Source organism: Hyperolius riggenbachi, chromosome 7 (assembly GCF_040937935.1).
Source record: "Hyperolius riggenbachi isolate aHypRig1 chromosome 7, aHypRig1.pri, whole genome shotgun sequence".
In the NCBI taxonomy this organism is placed as follows: Eukaryota; Metazoa; Chordata; class Amphibia; order Anura; family Hyperoliidae; genus Hyperolius; species Hyperolius riggenbachi.
In genome coordinates this window covers 229,242,361-229,260,768 of record NC_090652.1, presented here as the reverse complement: position 1 = coordinate 229,260,768, position 18,408 = coordinate 229,242,361, and the positions used below count along the sequence as shown (strand labels likewise).

The 18,408-nt window shown below is 42.8% G+C and overlaps 1 protein-coding gene across 1 annotated transcript in view; it reads right to left on the bottom strand.

Moving 5' to 3' along the window:
• Nucleotides 1-17,714, bottom strand: part of LOC137526145 (uncharacterized protein C21orf58-like) — a 30,793-nt gene extending 13,079 nt beyond the window's left edge. Inside the window, exons 1-5 of the mRNA XM_068247364.1 lie at nt 17,655-17,714; nt 11,056-11,113; nt 8,410-8,483; nt 8,087-8,272; nt 5,392-5,506 (exon numbers count right to left, since the gene is read on the bottom strand). Coding sequence (XP_068103465.1) covers nt 5,392-5,506; nt 8,087-8,272; nt 8,410-8,483; nt 11,056-11,113; nt 17,655-17,714 — 493 coding nt within the window. The remainder of the gene's footprint in view (nt 1-5,391; nt 5,507-8,086; nt 8,273-8,409; nt 8,484-11,055; nt 11,114-17,654) is intronic.
• Nucleotides 17,715-18,408: the final 694 nt, after the last annotated feature.

The window sequence follows — 18,408 nt, the reverse complement described above, 5'->3', positions numbered from 1 at the left end:
GGGCTGCCAGGCGACTGGTATTGTTTAAAAGGAAATACATATGGCAGCCTCCAGAGAGGCGCCCCAAATGCGGTTGTTAGACCACAACGGCACTTTATTTGGCCTGAGGAAGTGGGCTTGGTCCCACGAAACGCGTTCTGTGCTAAATCTCCAATTAAACTTCCTTATCAAAGTGAGTTGTCGTCTGTGAGGTAAGCCACCTCATTTTTGTTATTTTATTGATTTTAGAGTATTTTATAGAAATTGGGCGCCTCTTTACCACTTCTCTGCTATATCCCCCCCACTTGCCTGGGTGGGGAACCTTACGCACCTGAACCAAGGTGGGATCCCACCACCTGTGGTAATCAAGGTACGCAGGATCTTTTTACTAAGAGAGCGACCAGACCCAGGATTGCTGGTATACCTGAGTGGAGCGGTCGGTTGCCCCGTGTGCAACCCACCTTTGTGAATACCCCCTTTTCAGAAGTTTTTTTGAACACCTATTTATTGAGACATACTGCACCATTTTGCTCCCGTTGTCTTTGTGTTTTTTCCCCTCTAGTACTGTATACGCCATATACTTCTCAATACAGTTGTAGGTAAGTTTGACTGCATTTGCTGCATGCTTGTTTCAGGTGAGTGATTCAGACACAGCTGATGCATGAATGTTCAGCAGGATGCCAGGCAACTGGTATTGTTTAAAAGGAAATAAATATGGCAGCCTCTATATACCATTTGGGTCAGTTGTCCCTTAAAAATGTATTAGCAGCTGGTTTACTCAAAGCACAAAACAAGGTATCCAAAAGCTAAAAGGTCATTTGGATGCAATAAGTGATAACTTGGGGTGTTTTTTTTGGGGGGGGGGGGGGGGGTTTAGTATATTGGTAACCACTTCACCACTAAGGGTTTTTCCCCCTTATGGACCAGAGCAATTTTCACATTTCAGCATTCTTCCTTCTCATTCCACAATAACTTTATCACTGCTCATCACACCAAAATGATCTATATGTTGTTTTTCACCACCAATTAGGCTTTCTTTGGGTGGTACATTTTGCTAAGAGTCATTTTATTTTATATTAGTAAATAGGCCCGCCCGTTAAAAAATGGGCGCTAGGTCACAGCCGCTGCCCCCCGCAATGCGCACACATACGCGTCCCGCTTGCTCGTTCCCCACCACTGTCTGAAGTATACATAGAACAAATGGAGACGGCACTCAGAAGGCTTCTTAAACACTGTATTAACAGCAGACAGAGCACAACAAGGTAGACAACATGTTTCGGGCGGAGCCCTTCCTCAGGTGAGGAAGGGCTCCGCCCGAAACATGTTGTGTAACTTGTGCTGTTAATACAGTGTTTAAGAAGCCTTCTGAGTGCGGTCTCCATTTGTTCTATTTCTACTTTTGGGTAGCAGGAGTGGTGTACCTGCTGGAGTCTGGCACCGGCGTACAGGTCAAAGACTGCTGACCTGTGGTGTGGTGGTGATAGTGTGAATTCGTACAACTGTCTGAAGTATATGCACACAGGGAGCTGCTTGCTTGGCAGTTGGAAAAAGCTGTTATTTCTCACAATGCAATGAGAACCTCTGTGAACCACACACAGCAAACTGTCAGATCCGGCCCAGTGTCCTAACTGCCCTGACTGCGCACATGCTCAGTACAAAAAAGCCAGGGGCACACAACCATTCAGTGGATGATGCAGGGACACTTGCATTTTATTGTATAGGATGGATTTTAAAGGGAATTACAAAAAAAATCTATATTTCTCAGTTTTTAGCCACTATAGTTTTAAAATAATAAGAGCTACTGTAATTAAAACATTCCCTTATGGCACCCCTATTTAAAAAATTAGGTCACTAACGTAACAATTTCATGTATTCACTTTTAAATTCTGTCACGTTGTTTTGTTTTTTTTACATTTTTTTTTATTATAGTAACTGTGAGGACAGAGAGGGGTTAATCGGGGTTTTATTTACATGTTTTTTTTTTGTAGATGAAAATTATCCCAACATACATCCAAAGACTAAAAACTGCCAAACCTGTAGTGACCACAGTTAAGAAATGGACTAGTGAAGCTGTAGAAAAACTGCAGAGCTGCTTTGATTTAACTGACTGGAATTTATTTAAAGAATCCTCCAGTGACCTAAATGAATACACTGACGCTGTGACATCATATATTACCTTTTGTGAAGAGTCCTGCATCCCCACAAAAAAGTGCACCAGGTACAATAACGATAAACCCTGGTTCACATCACATCTTAGGAAGCTGCGCCTCGATAAAGAAAGGGCATATCGTACAGGCGATAAAGTCCTCTACAAAGCTGCGAAATACAAACTGCAGAGAGCCATTACCACCGCAAAAAAAGATTATTCTCAAAAACTTGAGGAAAATTTTTCTAACGCCGACTCATCCACAATATGGAAATCTCTACATGAAATTACCAGCTACAGGAAGAAATCTTCTCCCCCCTCACTACATAACCTGCAGCTTGCAGATGAACTGAATACATTTTATTGCAGGTTTGACACTACCAACAAAAGCCAAACACAACAAGTCAATTTGCATCTCTGCCACGGGCAAACTGCCAGCCAACGTCTCCACCCCCTGCGGTGCCTCAGCAACTACACAACACAGGAGGCCAGACACAATCTATTGACCTGTCCCCAGATGTGCATGCTCTAACAATATGCCAATCTGATGTAAATGGACTCTTTAAAAAACAAAACACCAGGAAAGCAATGGGACCAGACGCTGTGTCTGCGAAATGCTTGAATCTCTGTGCCGACCAATTAGCGCCTGTATTTACAGACATATTCAAAGCATCTCTAGAACTCTCAATTGTTCCTGCCTGTTTTAAAAGCGCAACTATTGTACCAATTCAAAAAAAAAAAAAACCTACATGTTTAAATGATTACAGGCCTGTTGCCCTGACATCACTGGTCATGAAAGCATTTGAAAAACTGATAATGACTTATCTGAAATCCATCACAGATCCCCTGCTGGACTCTTTGCAATTTGCCTACAGGCCTAACAGATCCGCAGACGATGCCGTGAACATGTGTATGCATTATGTACTACAGCATTTAGATATCCCAGGAACCTACACCAGGATTTTATTTATAGATTTCAACTCTGCATTTAATACCATAATTCCATCACTGCTGCACAGCAAGCTCTCCCAGCTACACATACCTGAATCCCTCTGCAAATGGATAACCGACTTCTTAACTGACAGAAGACAGCGTGTTAGACTTGGTAAACTCACATCAAGCTCTCTGACAGTCAGTACTGGTGCACCCCAGGGCTGTGTGCTTTCCCCACTGCTGTACTTACTTTACACCAATGACTGCATCTCCACAGATCCATCTGTTAAGGTTCTGAAGTTTGCAGACGACACAACAGTTGTTGGTCTCATTCAAAACGGGGATGAGTCTCCATACAGGCATGTGGTGGGACAGCTTTCCTCCTGGTGCAGCACCAACAACTTGGAACAAAATGCTCTCAAAACCATGGAGATGATAATAGACTTTAGGAGATCTCCCCCCCAGCACCTCCCCTTAACCATAAATGGATCCACAATAACCCAAGTAGAGTCATTCAAGTTTCTTGGGTCCACGATCTCAAACAACTTAAAATGGGACAACAACACCGCCACTATTGTCAAGAAAGCACAACAGAGAATGTACCATCTGCGGCAGCTGAAAAAGTTTGGCCTACCTCAAAATCTAATGGTGCAGTTCTACACTGCAATCATCGAATCCACCATAATATCATCCATGACTGTATGGTTCAGCTCCTGCTCAGCATTAGAAAAGGGCAGGCTGCAGCGCATCATCCGATCAGCTGAAAGGATAATTGGCTGTAGCTTACCTTCCCTTCCTCTTTACACTAGCAGGTGCAGAAAGAGAGCATCCAAAATTGCCTCTGACCCCTCTCACCCAGCTCACTCCATCTTCCAGCGCATGCCTTCAGGAGTAAGATTCCGGTCAATCGCTACCAAAACCTCTAGACACAGGAACAGTTTTTTTCCTCAAGCGGTAGCCATACTTAATGCTGAACCACGTTAGAGCTGCTAGGACTGAAAGTAATCAGCACAGAACTAAACATGAACAATTCTCACATTGCTTACTGCCACTATACTTATAATGTCCTTAACTTGTAATATTCACACTGTCTGTCCTTGTATTGTTTTTGTTTGTGTTTGTTAAGCAACTGCCAAGACAAATTCCTTGTAGGTGCAAACTTACTTGGCGAAAATAAATTGATTCTGATTCTGATTCTGAAATAATAGTCAAGTACATTATTAATTTTGTCCACTAGATGGTGCCATCAAGTATAGAAAGCTGAATCAAAGCTTTCTATATTTTGAGGAAAGTGAAAGTAGTGTGAATTGGGACGTTGCGGGGCTGCATTATAAACTCTTAAAATGCAGCTTACCGCAATGCAATTAAAACTCTGCACTGTTCACAGTTAGAGTTGCATTGTAACGTGTAGCGTTATGGTAACACAGTGCTGCTGCAGTGCGTTACTTCTAAACGCACACGTTACCAGCAGGGGCGTAGCAATAGGGGGTGCAGAGGTTGCGACCGCATCGGGGCCCTTGGGCCAGAGGGGCCCCGTAGGGCCCTCCCTGAACTGCAGTATTAGCTCTCTATTGGTCCTGTGCTCATAATAATTACTTTTATAGATACTTTGAATAGTGATAATCATTAACAAACTGCTCCCCATCCCCTTCTTGCACCTCTGACACTGTAGTTGCCATTGGCAAGTTTTGGCGCGCTGTATGTATAGAGTGCTTGGGGGGGGGGGGGGCATGTAAAACTTGCATCGGGGCCCAATGCTCCTAAGCTACGCCACTGGTTACCAGGTACAGGAAAGCATACTTTTCATTGATTATATGCTTTGCTGTACCTACTTTATGTGATGATAATGCAGCGTTAATCTGCGTTACCGCTTTTTTTGTTGTGTTGCATTGAAATGTTTGGTTGCAACTTTACAATGTCCTGCTGTGAAATTAGCCTTACAGTTTTTCAATGAATAATCTCTGCTGTTGTTGCAGCAGGGATTTTTCATAAATCCGGCACTTACAGTAGATTAGTGAATGGGAATATGTTCCCATTCACCAATCTATCCTGTAACTGTCAGTCATGGGGCGAATGCAGGTGCGCATGCGCCACACATCAGAAGCCATAGACGAATATCTACGCCCCTGGGACGGGAAGAGTACTCCCATGGGGTGGTTACTGGTTAATCAGTATACTGTATTTAAAAAAGGAAAAATATATATATTTAGTAGCAAACTAGGATAACATGATATTGATTGTCTTGGTAAAAAAAAAAATAGTCATTTTGCACTTTTGGGTGGCTGCTATTTTTGAGTAAAGTCTATATAGTAAACATTGTTATGTTGTCTTACCTTCTTTAATGCTGCCTGATCTTGGTGGCTGATAGGCTTGTGGAGGAGGAATCTGAGTGATTAGTGGCTGCTGAGCGGGTAGCTGCTGTATAATTGTGGCTGGTTGCTGGGGTAGCTGTAAATAGATACAGAGGAGACGATTTAGGAACACAGGTATCTGCAGCCAAAACAGAGCAGTTGCTCAAAGAAAATAGTAAGGTTTCAGTCATACATCAAGCACAACTAAACCCAAAAAAGTTTAGGGCAAACTAATAGCAATCAGGATGGTAAGTGAATATAAACAGTGTATAGATGCTAAATGCTGTACAGGAGACCTCCTTCATGGCCATATGTTTTGGAACTGCAGTACAACTTGCTTTCCTCCAAGGCAGGGATGTCAAACTCCAGTCATCCAGGGCCATATCCATGCCAGTGTTTAGGATGAACTGAGAAAAGGGGCAATGTGTTGATGAACGACACCTTTCCTGATTCAGCCCAATTTAATTAATTTGAGCTGTGCCAAAAATGTGTGAGGTTCTCGACCCTTGAGTTCAACATCTCTCCAAAGGCTGGTTCACACTCTGATAGCAAAACACATTCACAATCGCCGAGCGATTTTGATGCGCAAATTTGTGGCAGTTTTTGGGCAATTCCATTTTGTGATTCTCATTTGGGGAAAGGAGAATTGCATCTCAAACATGGCTGAAATGCGCTATGCAGCACATTTGTGATTTATACAAATTGCAAATGCTGCACTGGTCCAATGGGGATACATTGTTACAGCGATTCGCTGATCATCAGCGATTAGCAAAGCTCTGAAACGCTCATGAAAAGCACCCCAGTGTGAATGAGTCCTAAGGGTTCACCTGCTGGCTGGTCAGAAAAGTGAAACCATGCGCAAATCTCTGGCACGAACCGCTGGCAATAGCACTCTTGTACTACGGGTCAGGCTAATTACACAACAAGGGATACTCTGCTGGCATTAGTACCAGCAATATTGCCATTGTTCGTGCATCAGGCCTCATGTGTCATGAGGAGGGTGATTCACTAAGTCAGGGTAAAGGTGTAAACACCAAGAGCTGTATCAAACGCAGATAGAACAGAGGCGCCAAAAAGAGTAAAAACACTATTATTTAAAAACAGTAAAAAGAGGGAAGGTAAGGTGGACTTACCTCCCTCTAGCAGTGGACAACAAAACTCTGAGGTAGGGTAGAATGCATTTATTAAACAGTGTAACTCCTAAAGATGCAACACGTTTTGCGGGCCACAGCACCGCTTCCTCAGGCTATACAGGAGTTCAAAAAAGCTGTATCCAATCCAAGTATTGAATGAGCGCCTCTGACAGAGGCGCTCATTCAATACTTGGATTGGATACAGCTTTTTTGAACTCCTGTATAGCCTGAGGAAGCGGTGCTGTGGCCACTGCTAGAGGGAGGTAAGTCCACCTTACCTTCCCTCTTTTTACTGTTTTTAAATAATAGTGTTTTTACTCTTTTTGGCGCCTCTGTTCTATCTGCGTTTGATACATATTACTTATCCACCCTTGGTGGAGGGGTACGCCCCCTTTTTTCTCCTGTCTACAGAGAGCGACTTTTATACCCGAGTGGGGTCGGGTACCAATTCTCCCCACCTGCCTTTCAAGTGGTTGCCTGCTGGTGACCCTTTTTTGTGAGTATAATTCTGCACTAACTATCTAGACAGATTTTCTCTGTTAAAACTATATTGCACTATTGGGCTCTCGGTGCCCTGTTTTTTCTTTTGTTTTACAAACACCAAGAGCTGGTCAGGGTAAAGGTGTGAAAACCAAGAGCTGGAATTTAAATAGATCAATAGGTATACTCAGAGACAAACTCAAATATTGAATTTCCAGCCAGGAGGGGGCTTATTTCTTACTGAATTGACTATTGGCCAACATGAAAAACCAATAGGATGCTTCAGGGGAAAATTCAAATGATCGCTGACATGGCTTCAGATCAGTATTACGACAGGGAGGGGCAACAGATGATGATCTCCTAGCAAGATGATAGAACAAAAAAAAGAACAGAAGGCAGAATGATAAAAGAAAACAAAGACCAAAAAAGCAGAGTGAAGTTTACAGATGAAAATGGTAGAAGAAGAAGAAGGAAGATTACAGATGAAAAAGACAGAAGTAGAATGAAGTTTACAGATTAAAATGACAGAAGTAAAATTAAGTTTACAGATGAAAATTAAAGACATAAAATGACGTTTACAGATGAAAATGACAGAAGAAGAATTAAGTTAATAGATGAAAATGACAGAAGTAGAATGACGTTTACAGATGAAAATGACAGAAGAAAAATATGTTTACAGATGAAAATGACAGAAGTAAGAAATAAGTTTACAGATGAAAATGAAAGCAGAAGAATGAAGTTTACAGGTGAAAGCGACAGAAGTAGAATGAAGTATTATTTACAGTCGAAAATAACAGAAGAAGAATGAAATAGAATGACTGAGTAGATTGAAGTTTACAGGTGAAAATTACAAAAGAAAACTGAAGTTTAAATATGAAAATGCTGGAAGAAGAAGAGAAAAAGAAAGCATACACAAATAGGAAAAGGGATAAAGATGGAAATAGAAAAGTATAGATTAAAAAAAAAAAAAAAGATAAAAGGGAATTAAGATTAATTGTGTATCTCTATATTGAGTAGTAATGCCATACACTTTCTTGGCTGCCTGCCACAGAGGATGCACAGACCTGCTGCTGAATGATTCTGGGTGGTTCTGGTGGAGGAGGAGGTGGATAAAAGCGCACTGGTGGTTCTGCTGGCGGTCCTGTGTGATAAATCGGCATTGGCGCTGCTATGGGTTCTATACTGATTCTTTTCCTTCGTGTTCCTTCCCAAGTATGGGGTCGAGCGATCTCTTCCAGAAGGTGTTGCTCCTGGAAATGAACACACAAAAATAAAGATAAAACATTATCTGCCAATGTGTGCATTTCTTCTAAAACGACACAATTCTGTATTTCTGTAACACGTTCACATCCACTGATAACACTGTGTTGTGTCTTATTGTACTCACTCTCAGTTTGTGCAGCAGATCCTTCCTCCTACGTAATGCAGACTGCAGAGCTTCATCCTGTCCATCGTAACTCCCTGGCGACAACAGAGAGTGTGTCAAATGTTAAACTCAGTAAAGCATTATTGCTCTACATTATTTTGTTAATTGCCCCTTTTTTATTTATATGATTTATTGTTTTCTAAAATTAAAATCTCATATGCTTAGGGGCTGATTTACAGTAGCATGAGAATTATAGCAGTGATTACCATTGTAACTATCTGTGATGAAAACAGTAAAATTGGGCGGCTATGACAGCACCAACAGGGTCATTTGGGTGCCGGGAGCTGAAGTTTTATAGCCAAATTCCAGCTAATGGTTAAAGCGGTGAAGGTAGCAGCAGATACGAGGTAGCGGTTGGCAATCTGACACTGTTAGCAGTGGACTATTAGCGGTTGTGAATCCAGGTTCTTAGTTAGCGGTGGAGGAATTTGGCTACTATTCCTGCCAGAGTCTGGGAAGTGGCTGGCGATGAGTCTGCATAGCAGAGGTAGGTATGGGGAGGCTAGTGTTAGACATAGCTGGGTGGTGGGCAGTGAGTGTTAGGCATAGGTGGGTAGATAATGTTAATCATGGGTAGGGGGTTTGTGTTAGGTGTAAGTGAGTGTTAGTGTTAGGCCTAGCTATGTTAAAGTCGAAGTATAGTTAAGGGAAGGGGTAGTAGAGGATCGGTAATGTTACCGATATTATACAATCAGCTTCATCCCACGCCCAAATTAACTGATTACACACTAAATAAATGTGCTGCAGAAAACTGCAGTAAAAGAAAGTAGTTACATTTCATTATTGCATCCTGTGGTGATACGTGAGTGATTAGGCAGAGAGGACATGATAGTAATTATGGTAATTGTCAGGAGGTAGCACCGGATGATACGTCCACCCACTGACTGACTGACAGGGGCGTAACAATAGACCCTGCAAGGGATGCCTCCACAGGGGGGCCCTGAAGCCACAGGGGGCCCGTGGGGGAAAAAGCTTGAGAGACTAAGGGCATGGAGAGAAAAAACGTATTCTGCTCTTGCACCATTGTTATGTTGACTGCATGTGTCCACCACACAGATAAGGAGTCATACACACTCCATATAGCATGTGCTCTCATGTAGTGAAATAATACGGCTGTGTGTGTATGTATGTACTGGGAGCAGAGCTGTGACGAGGGACATGTCAGCTGCAAGGGGCTGGAGGAAGCCCCGGGTAAGTAGATCTAGGGGTAGCATAGATTGCCTGATGTTTCCTTTAAGTCTAATTGCTAGGTACACACTATGAGATTTTATGGTCTATTTACTGTCAGATCGATTATTTCCAACATGTCCGATTTGCTTTAAAGTTAACGGAAATCGATGGGAAAATGCTCGGAAATCGGTCGGAAAGCAAATCGGACATGTTGGAAATAATCGATCTGACAGTAAATCGACCATAAAATCTCATAGTGTGTACCCAGCATAAGTGTTTTTATCTGCATGGGGAAAACACATCGGTCCCCAATTTTCCTATGCAGAATGCGACTAAGCGAGATGTGAGGGTGGGGGGCCCCATCCAAAGTTTTGCGTGGGGGCCCAGTGATGTCTAGTTACGCCCCTGCTGACTGATTTTCACTGGTATCGTTATTTTTAAGATGGCAATACTTATGCAGGACATCTTAGCCAGTATTAACTTATTCCTGTCTGTGTCTGAAAAGAGCAGTGATATGACAACAGGAAGAGGTACAACTTGCCGCAGATGCCTTATCACTATTTTCTAAAAAGCAGTAACATAAAAATGCAACGATAAACCTGTATCCTTGCATTATCATACTTTTATGAATCAGCCTTATGATTACTTGCATTTAAGCTGTTGCACCCTGAATACATAGCATCCAGTTTTATTCTACAGTATCTTTAACTTTTAACCTGACTTAGTAAAATACAAAAAAAGACCTCTGGGGTCCTCATGCTCTGGGTAATGCCAACTGTTTTGGAGACATTCCCTTCAATTTTGCACCAGCACAATTTTGTGAAGTCTGCTGACTAAAAAAGACCAGTAGCTACTGTTTCAATAGACTACACTGTTTCAGCAGATCTTGCTCTAAAAAGTGCCTGTAGTAAAACGTAGGTGCTTGCCAGCTCACATTCTGCAGGTTAGGGTTGTTAAAGTGAGCAAGAGGTATATGGGGGTTGCCATATTTATTTCCTTTTAAATAATACCTGTTGCCTGGCAGTCCTGCTGATCTCTTTGGCTGCAGTAGTGTTTGACTCACACACCTGAAACAAGCATGCAAGCTAATCCAGTCAGATTTTTGTCAGAAGCACCTGATCTTCATGCTTGTTTAGGGTCTGTGGCTACAAGTATTGGAGGCAGCAGATCAGCAGCCAGGCAACTGGTATTGTTTAAAAGGAAATAATAATGGCAGCCTCCATATCCCACTCAGTTCAGATTCCCTTTCAAGCTAGAATTCTAGGGAAATAGTAGATGTAACTCATAACTAGTGTAAGGACCAGTGTGTCATAATGTATGTTTTTGTTTACACTGAATAATCATAGTGCTGCCAACGAGCATTTATTTATTTATTGTATTTATAAAGCGCCAACATATTATGCAGCGCAGCGCATATTACGCATTGATTGCTCTTACTTGCTGTTGTGACTTCTACATCATCATCTTCATCAAGATCACGCTCATTTTCTAGCCTCTGCAATCAAACAAGAAAAATGCAATTCTGTTAAAGGAAAATGTTTTCTTATTTAAAATAATATTATGACTATTAAATAATAATGAAAAAACAATCATATACATTTACAAGCCCTAAAATGTAGATAAGCAGTGATGAAGCTGGTCTTGCTGAAAGCTTTTTCTTTGGCAATGAACAGTATAAATCCTATTTCAAAAAGTTCTAGCTTATCTTATGGTGAACACACTACAGTATTCTTCTTCTTCTCACTGCTGTTATAGGTTAACTAACTACTTTATCTACTTTGTTGTACGTCAAGGAGGACATGTGCACTCCCGCGCGCTCCCGCAGCCGATTGCGGGTGTGCACGCGCTCCCAGCAGCGGATTTGTTAGCCCAGGAATCAATGAATCGGGCCATGGTGCCCGATCACTGATTCCTCTCCCCCGCAGAAAAAGCAACAGCTTCTCTCGGAAGCTTTGCTTTTTCTGAATCCTATGTCCCTCTAAGCGTACATTGCACGCTTAGAGTGACGTAATGTAAACAAACTGCCATCTTGTGGACAAAAAGTAAAACTACATCTAAAAGTAAAAAAAAATTAAAATACACATATATTTCCCCAAATCAAGCACTATTTACATCCCACCCTCCCAAAAATACCCACATAAAATGTTTAATAAAAAAAAACAAAAAAACATTACAATAAAAAAAAACATAAATATTTCCCTAAGGGTCTAAACTTTTTAAATATCTATGTAAAGATGAAATATTTGTAAATAGTGATGGATGCAAAACGGAAAAAATGCTCTTTTATTTCCAAATAAAATATTGTCGCACTACACTGCGTGGGTTTCCTCCGGGCACTCCGGTTTCCTCCCACATTCCAAAAACATACGGATAAGTTAATTGGCTCCCCCTAAAATTGGCCCTAGACTACAGTACTTACACTACATAATATAGACATATGGCAATGGTAGGGATTAGATTGTGAGCTCCTTTGAGGGACAGTTAGTGAAAAGATCTATATATATATATATACACTGTACAGCGCTGCGTAATATGTCGGCGCTATATAAATACTAAATAATAATAATAATAATAGGGACATAATTTAAATGGTGAAATAACCGGGACAAATGGGCAAATACAATATGTGGGTTTTCATTATGGAGGCATGTATTATTTTAAATCTATAATGGCCGTAAACTGAGAATTAATGAATTTTTTCAGTTTTTTTCTTATTCTTACTGTTAAAATGCATTTACAGTAAGGTAGCTCTTAGCAAAATGTACCGCGTCTAGTTAAAAATGGCGCCGGCAAAAAAATGGCGCCCCCTTCTGCCCGATATATGTTTAAAACGATATTTATCGTTTTAAAGGTTAAAATAGTGCAGACCTTTTAAACGAAATTTATCGTTTTAAAACTTTTTTTTTTGTCCTGCCTGAACGATATTTATCGTTTTAACCCTTGCTTTGCTGCCGTTTGGAAAATATCTGCCCGCCGGCTTTAATGTTTAATAGCAAAGCCCCCTTAAAAGCTAAAAACACCAAATTTGCAGGGAACGTTAAGAAGAAAATTGTGAACAAGAGGAAAACATTTTTTTCAAAAAGACCTTATAATTTTTGAGAAAATCGATTTTGAATATTCTTCTTCTGACCGTGGGAAAATTAAACGCCCGCCGACTTTAGCGGTTAATAGCAAAGCCCCTTTAAATGCCAGAAACACCAAATGTGTAGGGAATGTTAAGAAGAATAGTGGGAACACGAAGAAAAAAAATTGTTCAAAAAGACCTTATAGTTTTTGAAAAAATCGATTTTAAATCTTCAAAGAGGAAATGTATCTATTTAAATTGCGTACTGACATTTCCGTGGAAACTTTTTCCGCCGACTTTAGCAGTTAATAGCAAAGTCCTCTTAAATCCTAGCAACACCAAATTTGCAGGATATGTTAAAAAAAAATACTGGGAAACAATATTTAAAAAAAAAATTGAAAAATTTAATTTAATTTTTTTTTTAAATTAAAATTTGTGGGTTATGTTCAGAGTGTGGGAAATTTTTTTAAAAAAATGACGTGGGGTCCCCCCTCCCGAGCCTATGTAACCCCTTGTCTCCCATGCAGGCTGGGATAGCCAGAATGCGGAGCCCCGGCCGACTGGGGCTTCGCACCCTGAGCTATACCAGCCCGCATGGTCCATGGTATGGGGGGGCTTCGGGGGGGAGGGGCGGCCAAGCCTTCACCTCCCCCCCGGAGCCCTTGTCCAATCCATGGACAAGGGGCTCTTCCCCACCTCCGGTGCCCCAGGAGGAGGTGGGGGCGACGACTCCCTGGGGGGGGTTCATGGTGGCATCTGGGAGTCCCCTTTAAGAAGGGGACCCCCAGATGCCCACCCCCCTCCCAGGAGAAATGAGTATAGGGCTACTTTGTATCCCTTACCCATTTCCACAAAGGGTTAAATGAAATAAAAACACAACAACGAGAAAAGTCCTTTAATGTTCTAAATTAACCAAAAATACTTACCTGTACCTTTAAGAAAAAAAATCTCACGTCAATTAGGTCCCACGACAGTATCCTCTATCTTGCGACCTTCTGTTACATCTTCATTGAAGATCTCCGCCGCCCCGACGCCACACACGGCGCCTCCGCCACACTGCTCTTAGCTATACTTAGTATAGCTAAGAGCAAAAAGCATCTTTAAATTTTAGCTCCAATGGTCCCCATTGGTTCCTTAACAGACCAATGGGGATCAGGAGGATCCCCATTGGTCGATAAGGAACCAATGGGGAGCCTTGGAGCCGAAATTTAAAGATGCTTTTTGTTCTCAGCTATACTTAGTATAGCTGAGAGTTGCGTCTATGCATCTATATAGACGCATTAGCGCTAGCTGCCGCTGCCCTCCCTGCCTCCCCCCACCTGTCACCCTCACCCATGCTGGCACCCATGGGTGCATTGGGTGCCAGCATGGGTGAGGGTGACAGGTGGGGGGAGGCAGGGAGGGCAGCGGCAGCTGGCACTATTGCGTCTATATAGACGCATAGACGCAACTCTCAGCTATACTAAGTATAGCTAAGAGCAGTGCGGCGGAGGCGGTGTGTGTGGCGTCGGGGCGGCGGAGATCTTCAATCAAGATGTATCAGAAGATCGCAAGATGGAGGATACTGTCGTGGGACCTGATTGGCGTGGGATTTTTTTCTTAAAGGTACAGGTAAGTATTTGTGGTTAAATTAGAACATTAAAGGACTTTTCTCGTGGTTGTGTTTTTATTTCGTTTAACCCTTTGTGGAAATGGGTAAGGGGTACAAAGTAGCCCTATACTTATTTCTCCTGGGAGACGGGTGGGCATCTGGGGGTCCCCTTCTTAAAGGGGACTCCCAGATGCCCCCCCACCTCCTCCTGGGGCACCGGAGGTGGGGAAGAGCCCCTTGTCCATGGATTGGACAAGGGCTCCAGGGGGGGAGAGGGAGGCTTGGCCGCCCCTCCCCCCCAGAGCCCCCCCCATACCATGGACCATGCGGGCTGGTATAGCTCAGGGTGCGAAGCCCCCGTCGGCAGGGGCTCCGCATTCTGGCTATCCCAGCCTGCATGGGGGACAAAGGGTTACAGAGGCTCGGGAGGGGGGACCACACGTCGGTTTTTTTTTTAAATTTATTTCCCACACTCAGAACATTAAAAAAATAAAAATTGATACCAAATTAAAAAAAAAGATGATGTGGGGTCCCCCCTCCCGAGCCTCTGTAACCCCTTGTCCCCCATGCAGGCTGGGATAGCCAGAATGCGGAGCCCCGGCCGACTGGGGCTTCGCACCCTGAGCTATACCAGCCCGCATGGTCCATGGTATGGGGGGCTCCGGGGGGGAGGGGCGGCCAAGACTCCCCCTCCCCCCCGGAGCCCCTTGTCCAATCCATGGACAAGGGGCTCTTCCCCGCCTCCCTTGCCCCAGGTGGAGGCGGGGGCGATGACTCCCTGGGGGGGGGTTCATGGTGGCATCTGGGAGTCCCCTTTAAGAAGGGGACCCCCAGATGCCCCCCCCCCCCTCAGGAGAAATGAGTATAGGGCTACTTTGTACCCCTTATCCATTTCCACAAAGGGTTAAATGAAATAAAAACACAACCACGAGAAAAGTCCTTTAATGTTCTAAATTAACCATAAATACTTACCTGTACCTTTAAGAAAAAAATCCCACGCCAATCAGGTCCCACGACAGTATCCTCCATCTTGCGATCTTCTGATACATCTTGATTGAAGATCTCCGCCGCCCCGACGCCACACACGCCGCCTCCGCCGCACTGCTCTTAGCTATATTTAGTATAGCTGAGAGTTGCGTCTATGCGTCTATATAGACGCATTAGCGCTAGCTGCCGCTGCCCTCCCTGCCTCCCCCCACCTGTCACCCTCACCCATGCTGGCACCCAATGCACCCATGGGTGCCAGCATGAGTGAGGGTGACAGGTGGGGGGAGGCAGGGAGGGCAGCGGCAGCTAGCGCTAATGCGTCTACATAGATGCATAGATGCAACTCTCAGCAATACTAAGTATAGCTGAGAACAAAAAGCATCTTTAAATTTTGGCTCCAAGGCTCCCCATTGGTTCCTTATCGACCAATGGGGATCCTCCTGATCCCCATTGGTCTGTTAAGGAACCAATGGGGACCATTGGAGCTAAAATTTAAAGATGCTTTTTGCTCTTAGCTATACTAAGTATAGCTGAGAGCAGTGCGGCGGAGGCGGCGTGTGTGGCGTCAGGGCGGCGGAGATCTTCAATCAACATGTATCAGAAGGTCGCAAGATGGAGGATACTGTCGTGGGACCTAATTGACGTGGGATTTTTTTCTTAAAGGTACAGGTAAGTATTTCTGGTTAATTTAGAACATTAAAGGACTTTTCTCGTTGTTGTGTTTTTATTTCATTTAACCCTTTGTGGAAATGGGTAAGGGGTACAAAGTAGCCCTATACTCATTTCTCCTGGGAGGGGGGTGGGCATCTGGGGGTCCCCTTCTTAAAGGGGACTCCCAGATGCCACCATGAACCCCCCCCAGGGAGTCGTCGCCCCCACTTCCTCCTGGGGCACCGGAGGTGGGGAAGAGCCCCTTGTCCATGGATTGGACAAGGGCTCCGGGGGGAGGGGAAGGCTTGGCCCCTCCCTCCCGAAGCCCCCCCATACCATGGACCATGCGGGCTGGTATAGCTCAGGGTGCGAAGCCCTAGTCGGCCGGGGCTCCGCATTCTGGCTATCCCAGCCTGCATCGGAGACAAGGGGTTACAGAAGCTCGGGAGGGGGGACCCCATGTCATTTTTTTTCAAAAAATTTCCCACACTCTGAACATAACCCACAAATTTTAATTTAAAAAAAAAATAAAATAAAATTTTTCAATTTTTTTTAAATATTGTTTCCCAGTATCTTTTTAACATATCCTGCAAATTTGGTGTTGCTAGGATTTAAGGGGACTTTGCTATTAACTGCTAAAGTCGGCAGAAAAAGTTTCCACGGAAATGTCAGTACGCAATTTAAATAGATACATTTCCTCTTTGAAGATTTAAAATCGATTTTCTCAAAAACTATAAGGTCTTTTTGAACAATTTTTTTTCTTCGTGTTCCCACTATTCTTCTTAACATTCCCTACACATTTGGTGTTTCTGGCATTTAAAGGGGCTTTGCTATTAACCGCTAAAGTCGGCGGGCGTTTAATTTTCCCACGGTCAGAAGAAGAATATTCAAAATCGATTTTCTCAAAAACTATAAGGTCTTTTTGAAAAAAAAATGTTCCTCTTGTTCACAATTTTCTTCTTAACGTTCCCTGCAAATTTGGTGTTTTTAGCCTTTAAGGGGGCTTTGCTATTAAACATTAAAGCCGGCGGGCAGATATTTTCCAAACGGCAGCAAAGCAAGGGTTAAAGCGATAAATATCGTTTGGGAGCAATATAAATATAAACGATAAATATCGTTTTTAAAGCTGGCGCTATTTTTTAGCTGTCAAAAACGAAAAATAACGAGCGATAGTGGTTCTCTATGGGGCGCCGTTTTTTAACTACGATAACTGGCGCCATTTTTAACGGACCCCAAATGTACCACCCAAAGGAAGCCTAATTGGTGGCGGAAAAAACTAAATATAGATCAGTTCATTGTGATAAGTAGTGATAAAGTTATAGGCTAATGAATGGGAGGTGAACATTGCTTGGATGCATAAAGTGAAAACGACCGAGGGCTTAAGTGGTTAAAGTTCTGGTGGTGCTTGCTCCCACAGAGTAAAGTATGTGCATAAAGCATGGTATGTGCATAAAGACTGCCAGAACTAGGTAGTGGAAACTCAGTGTTAGCAGCCTCACAGCCCAATACCTATGGAAAATAGTGGTAAGGAAAAATGAACAATAAATGGCAGTACAGAACTAGTCACCACTAGTCTAGCTGTGTGTTTTTTAAATTTGGGTTTAGATGGATTTTAATCACGCATTTGAAAAGTTAAGATGCCATTTGCATGAATATAGCAATGCAAGAAAAAAGAATTATGAATGGATTCGAAAAACTAAAACACTTCAATTACAGAAAATAAAGAAAAAACACCATCCTCACCTTCTCCAGCAGTTTCAGCTTCAGCCGGGTCATATGATCTATCAGCGACGGGTCCGTCATCCTTTGTGTGGCAATAAATAAATATGTTGAGAATGTGAGACTTTATGCAATCAATTCCTATTGTACAATTGTTATTGTGCATCAACATACCTATTGTCAGAAGAAGGCCCTTGGAGTAGCATTCCCAAAACGCACTCCCTACCTAGCTGCTTAGAGGATACCTGCCTTGAGATGGTGTTAATGCATCTGGTTGGTTCAGATGCTGCCTCCTCTTTTCAAAACATTGTATACAATGTCTCTGGTTTTGCTTTTGATTGAGCTTATGAGAATCTTTTATACAAAGGCCTGATGAAGGGCACATCTTGCCGGAAACAAACGTGTGTCGTTGCTGAAACAATATATGCTCATTACATCAAGCCAGATCATGAGCTTTGTCAAAGTCATGAAGGATTTCCTAATCCTGAATATAGCCTCTGATGCTTTGTTGTGATATTTATGAAGATTGATTTGTAGGATTGTTGCAAAGGACCATTTTTTGTATTTTAAAGAAAAAAGAAGGGAATAATGGGTAATGAGAGGTATATAAATGAATATACTCACAAGTCAGGGTTACCGTATAGGTAACCACTGTATAGGCAGGTGAGGAGATTAGACCTGTCCTCACTCAGGATTAAGATGTCGCTCTCTGTAGATAGGGAGAAGAAAAGGGGAATTCAACCCCTCCACCAGGGGTGGATGCTGATATTGTAAGGAG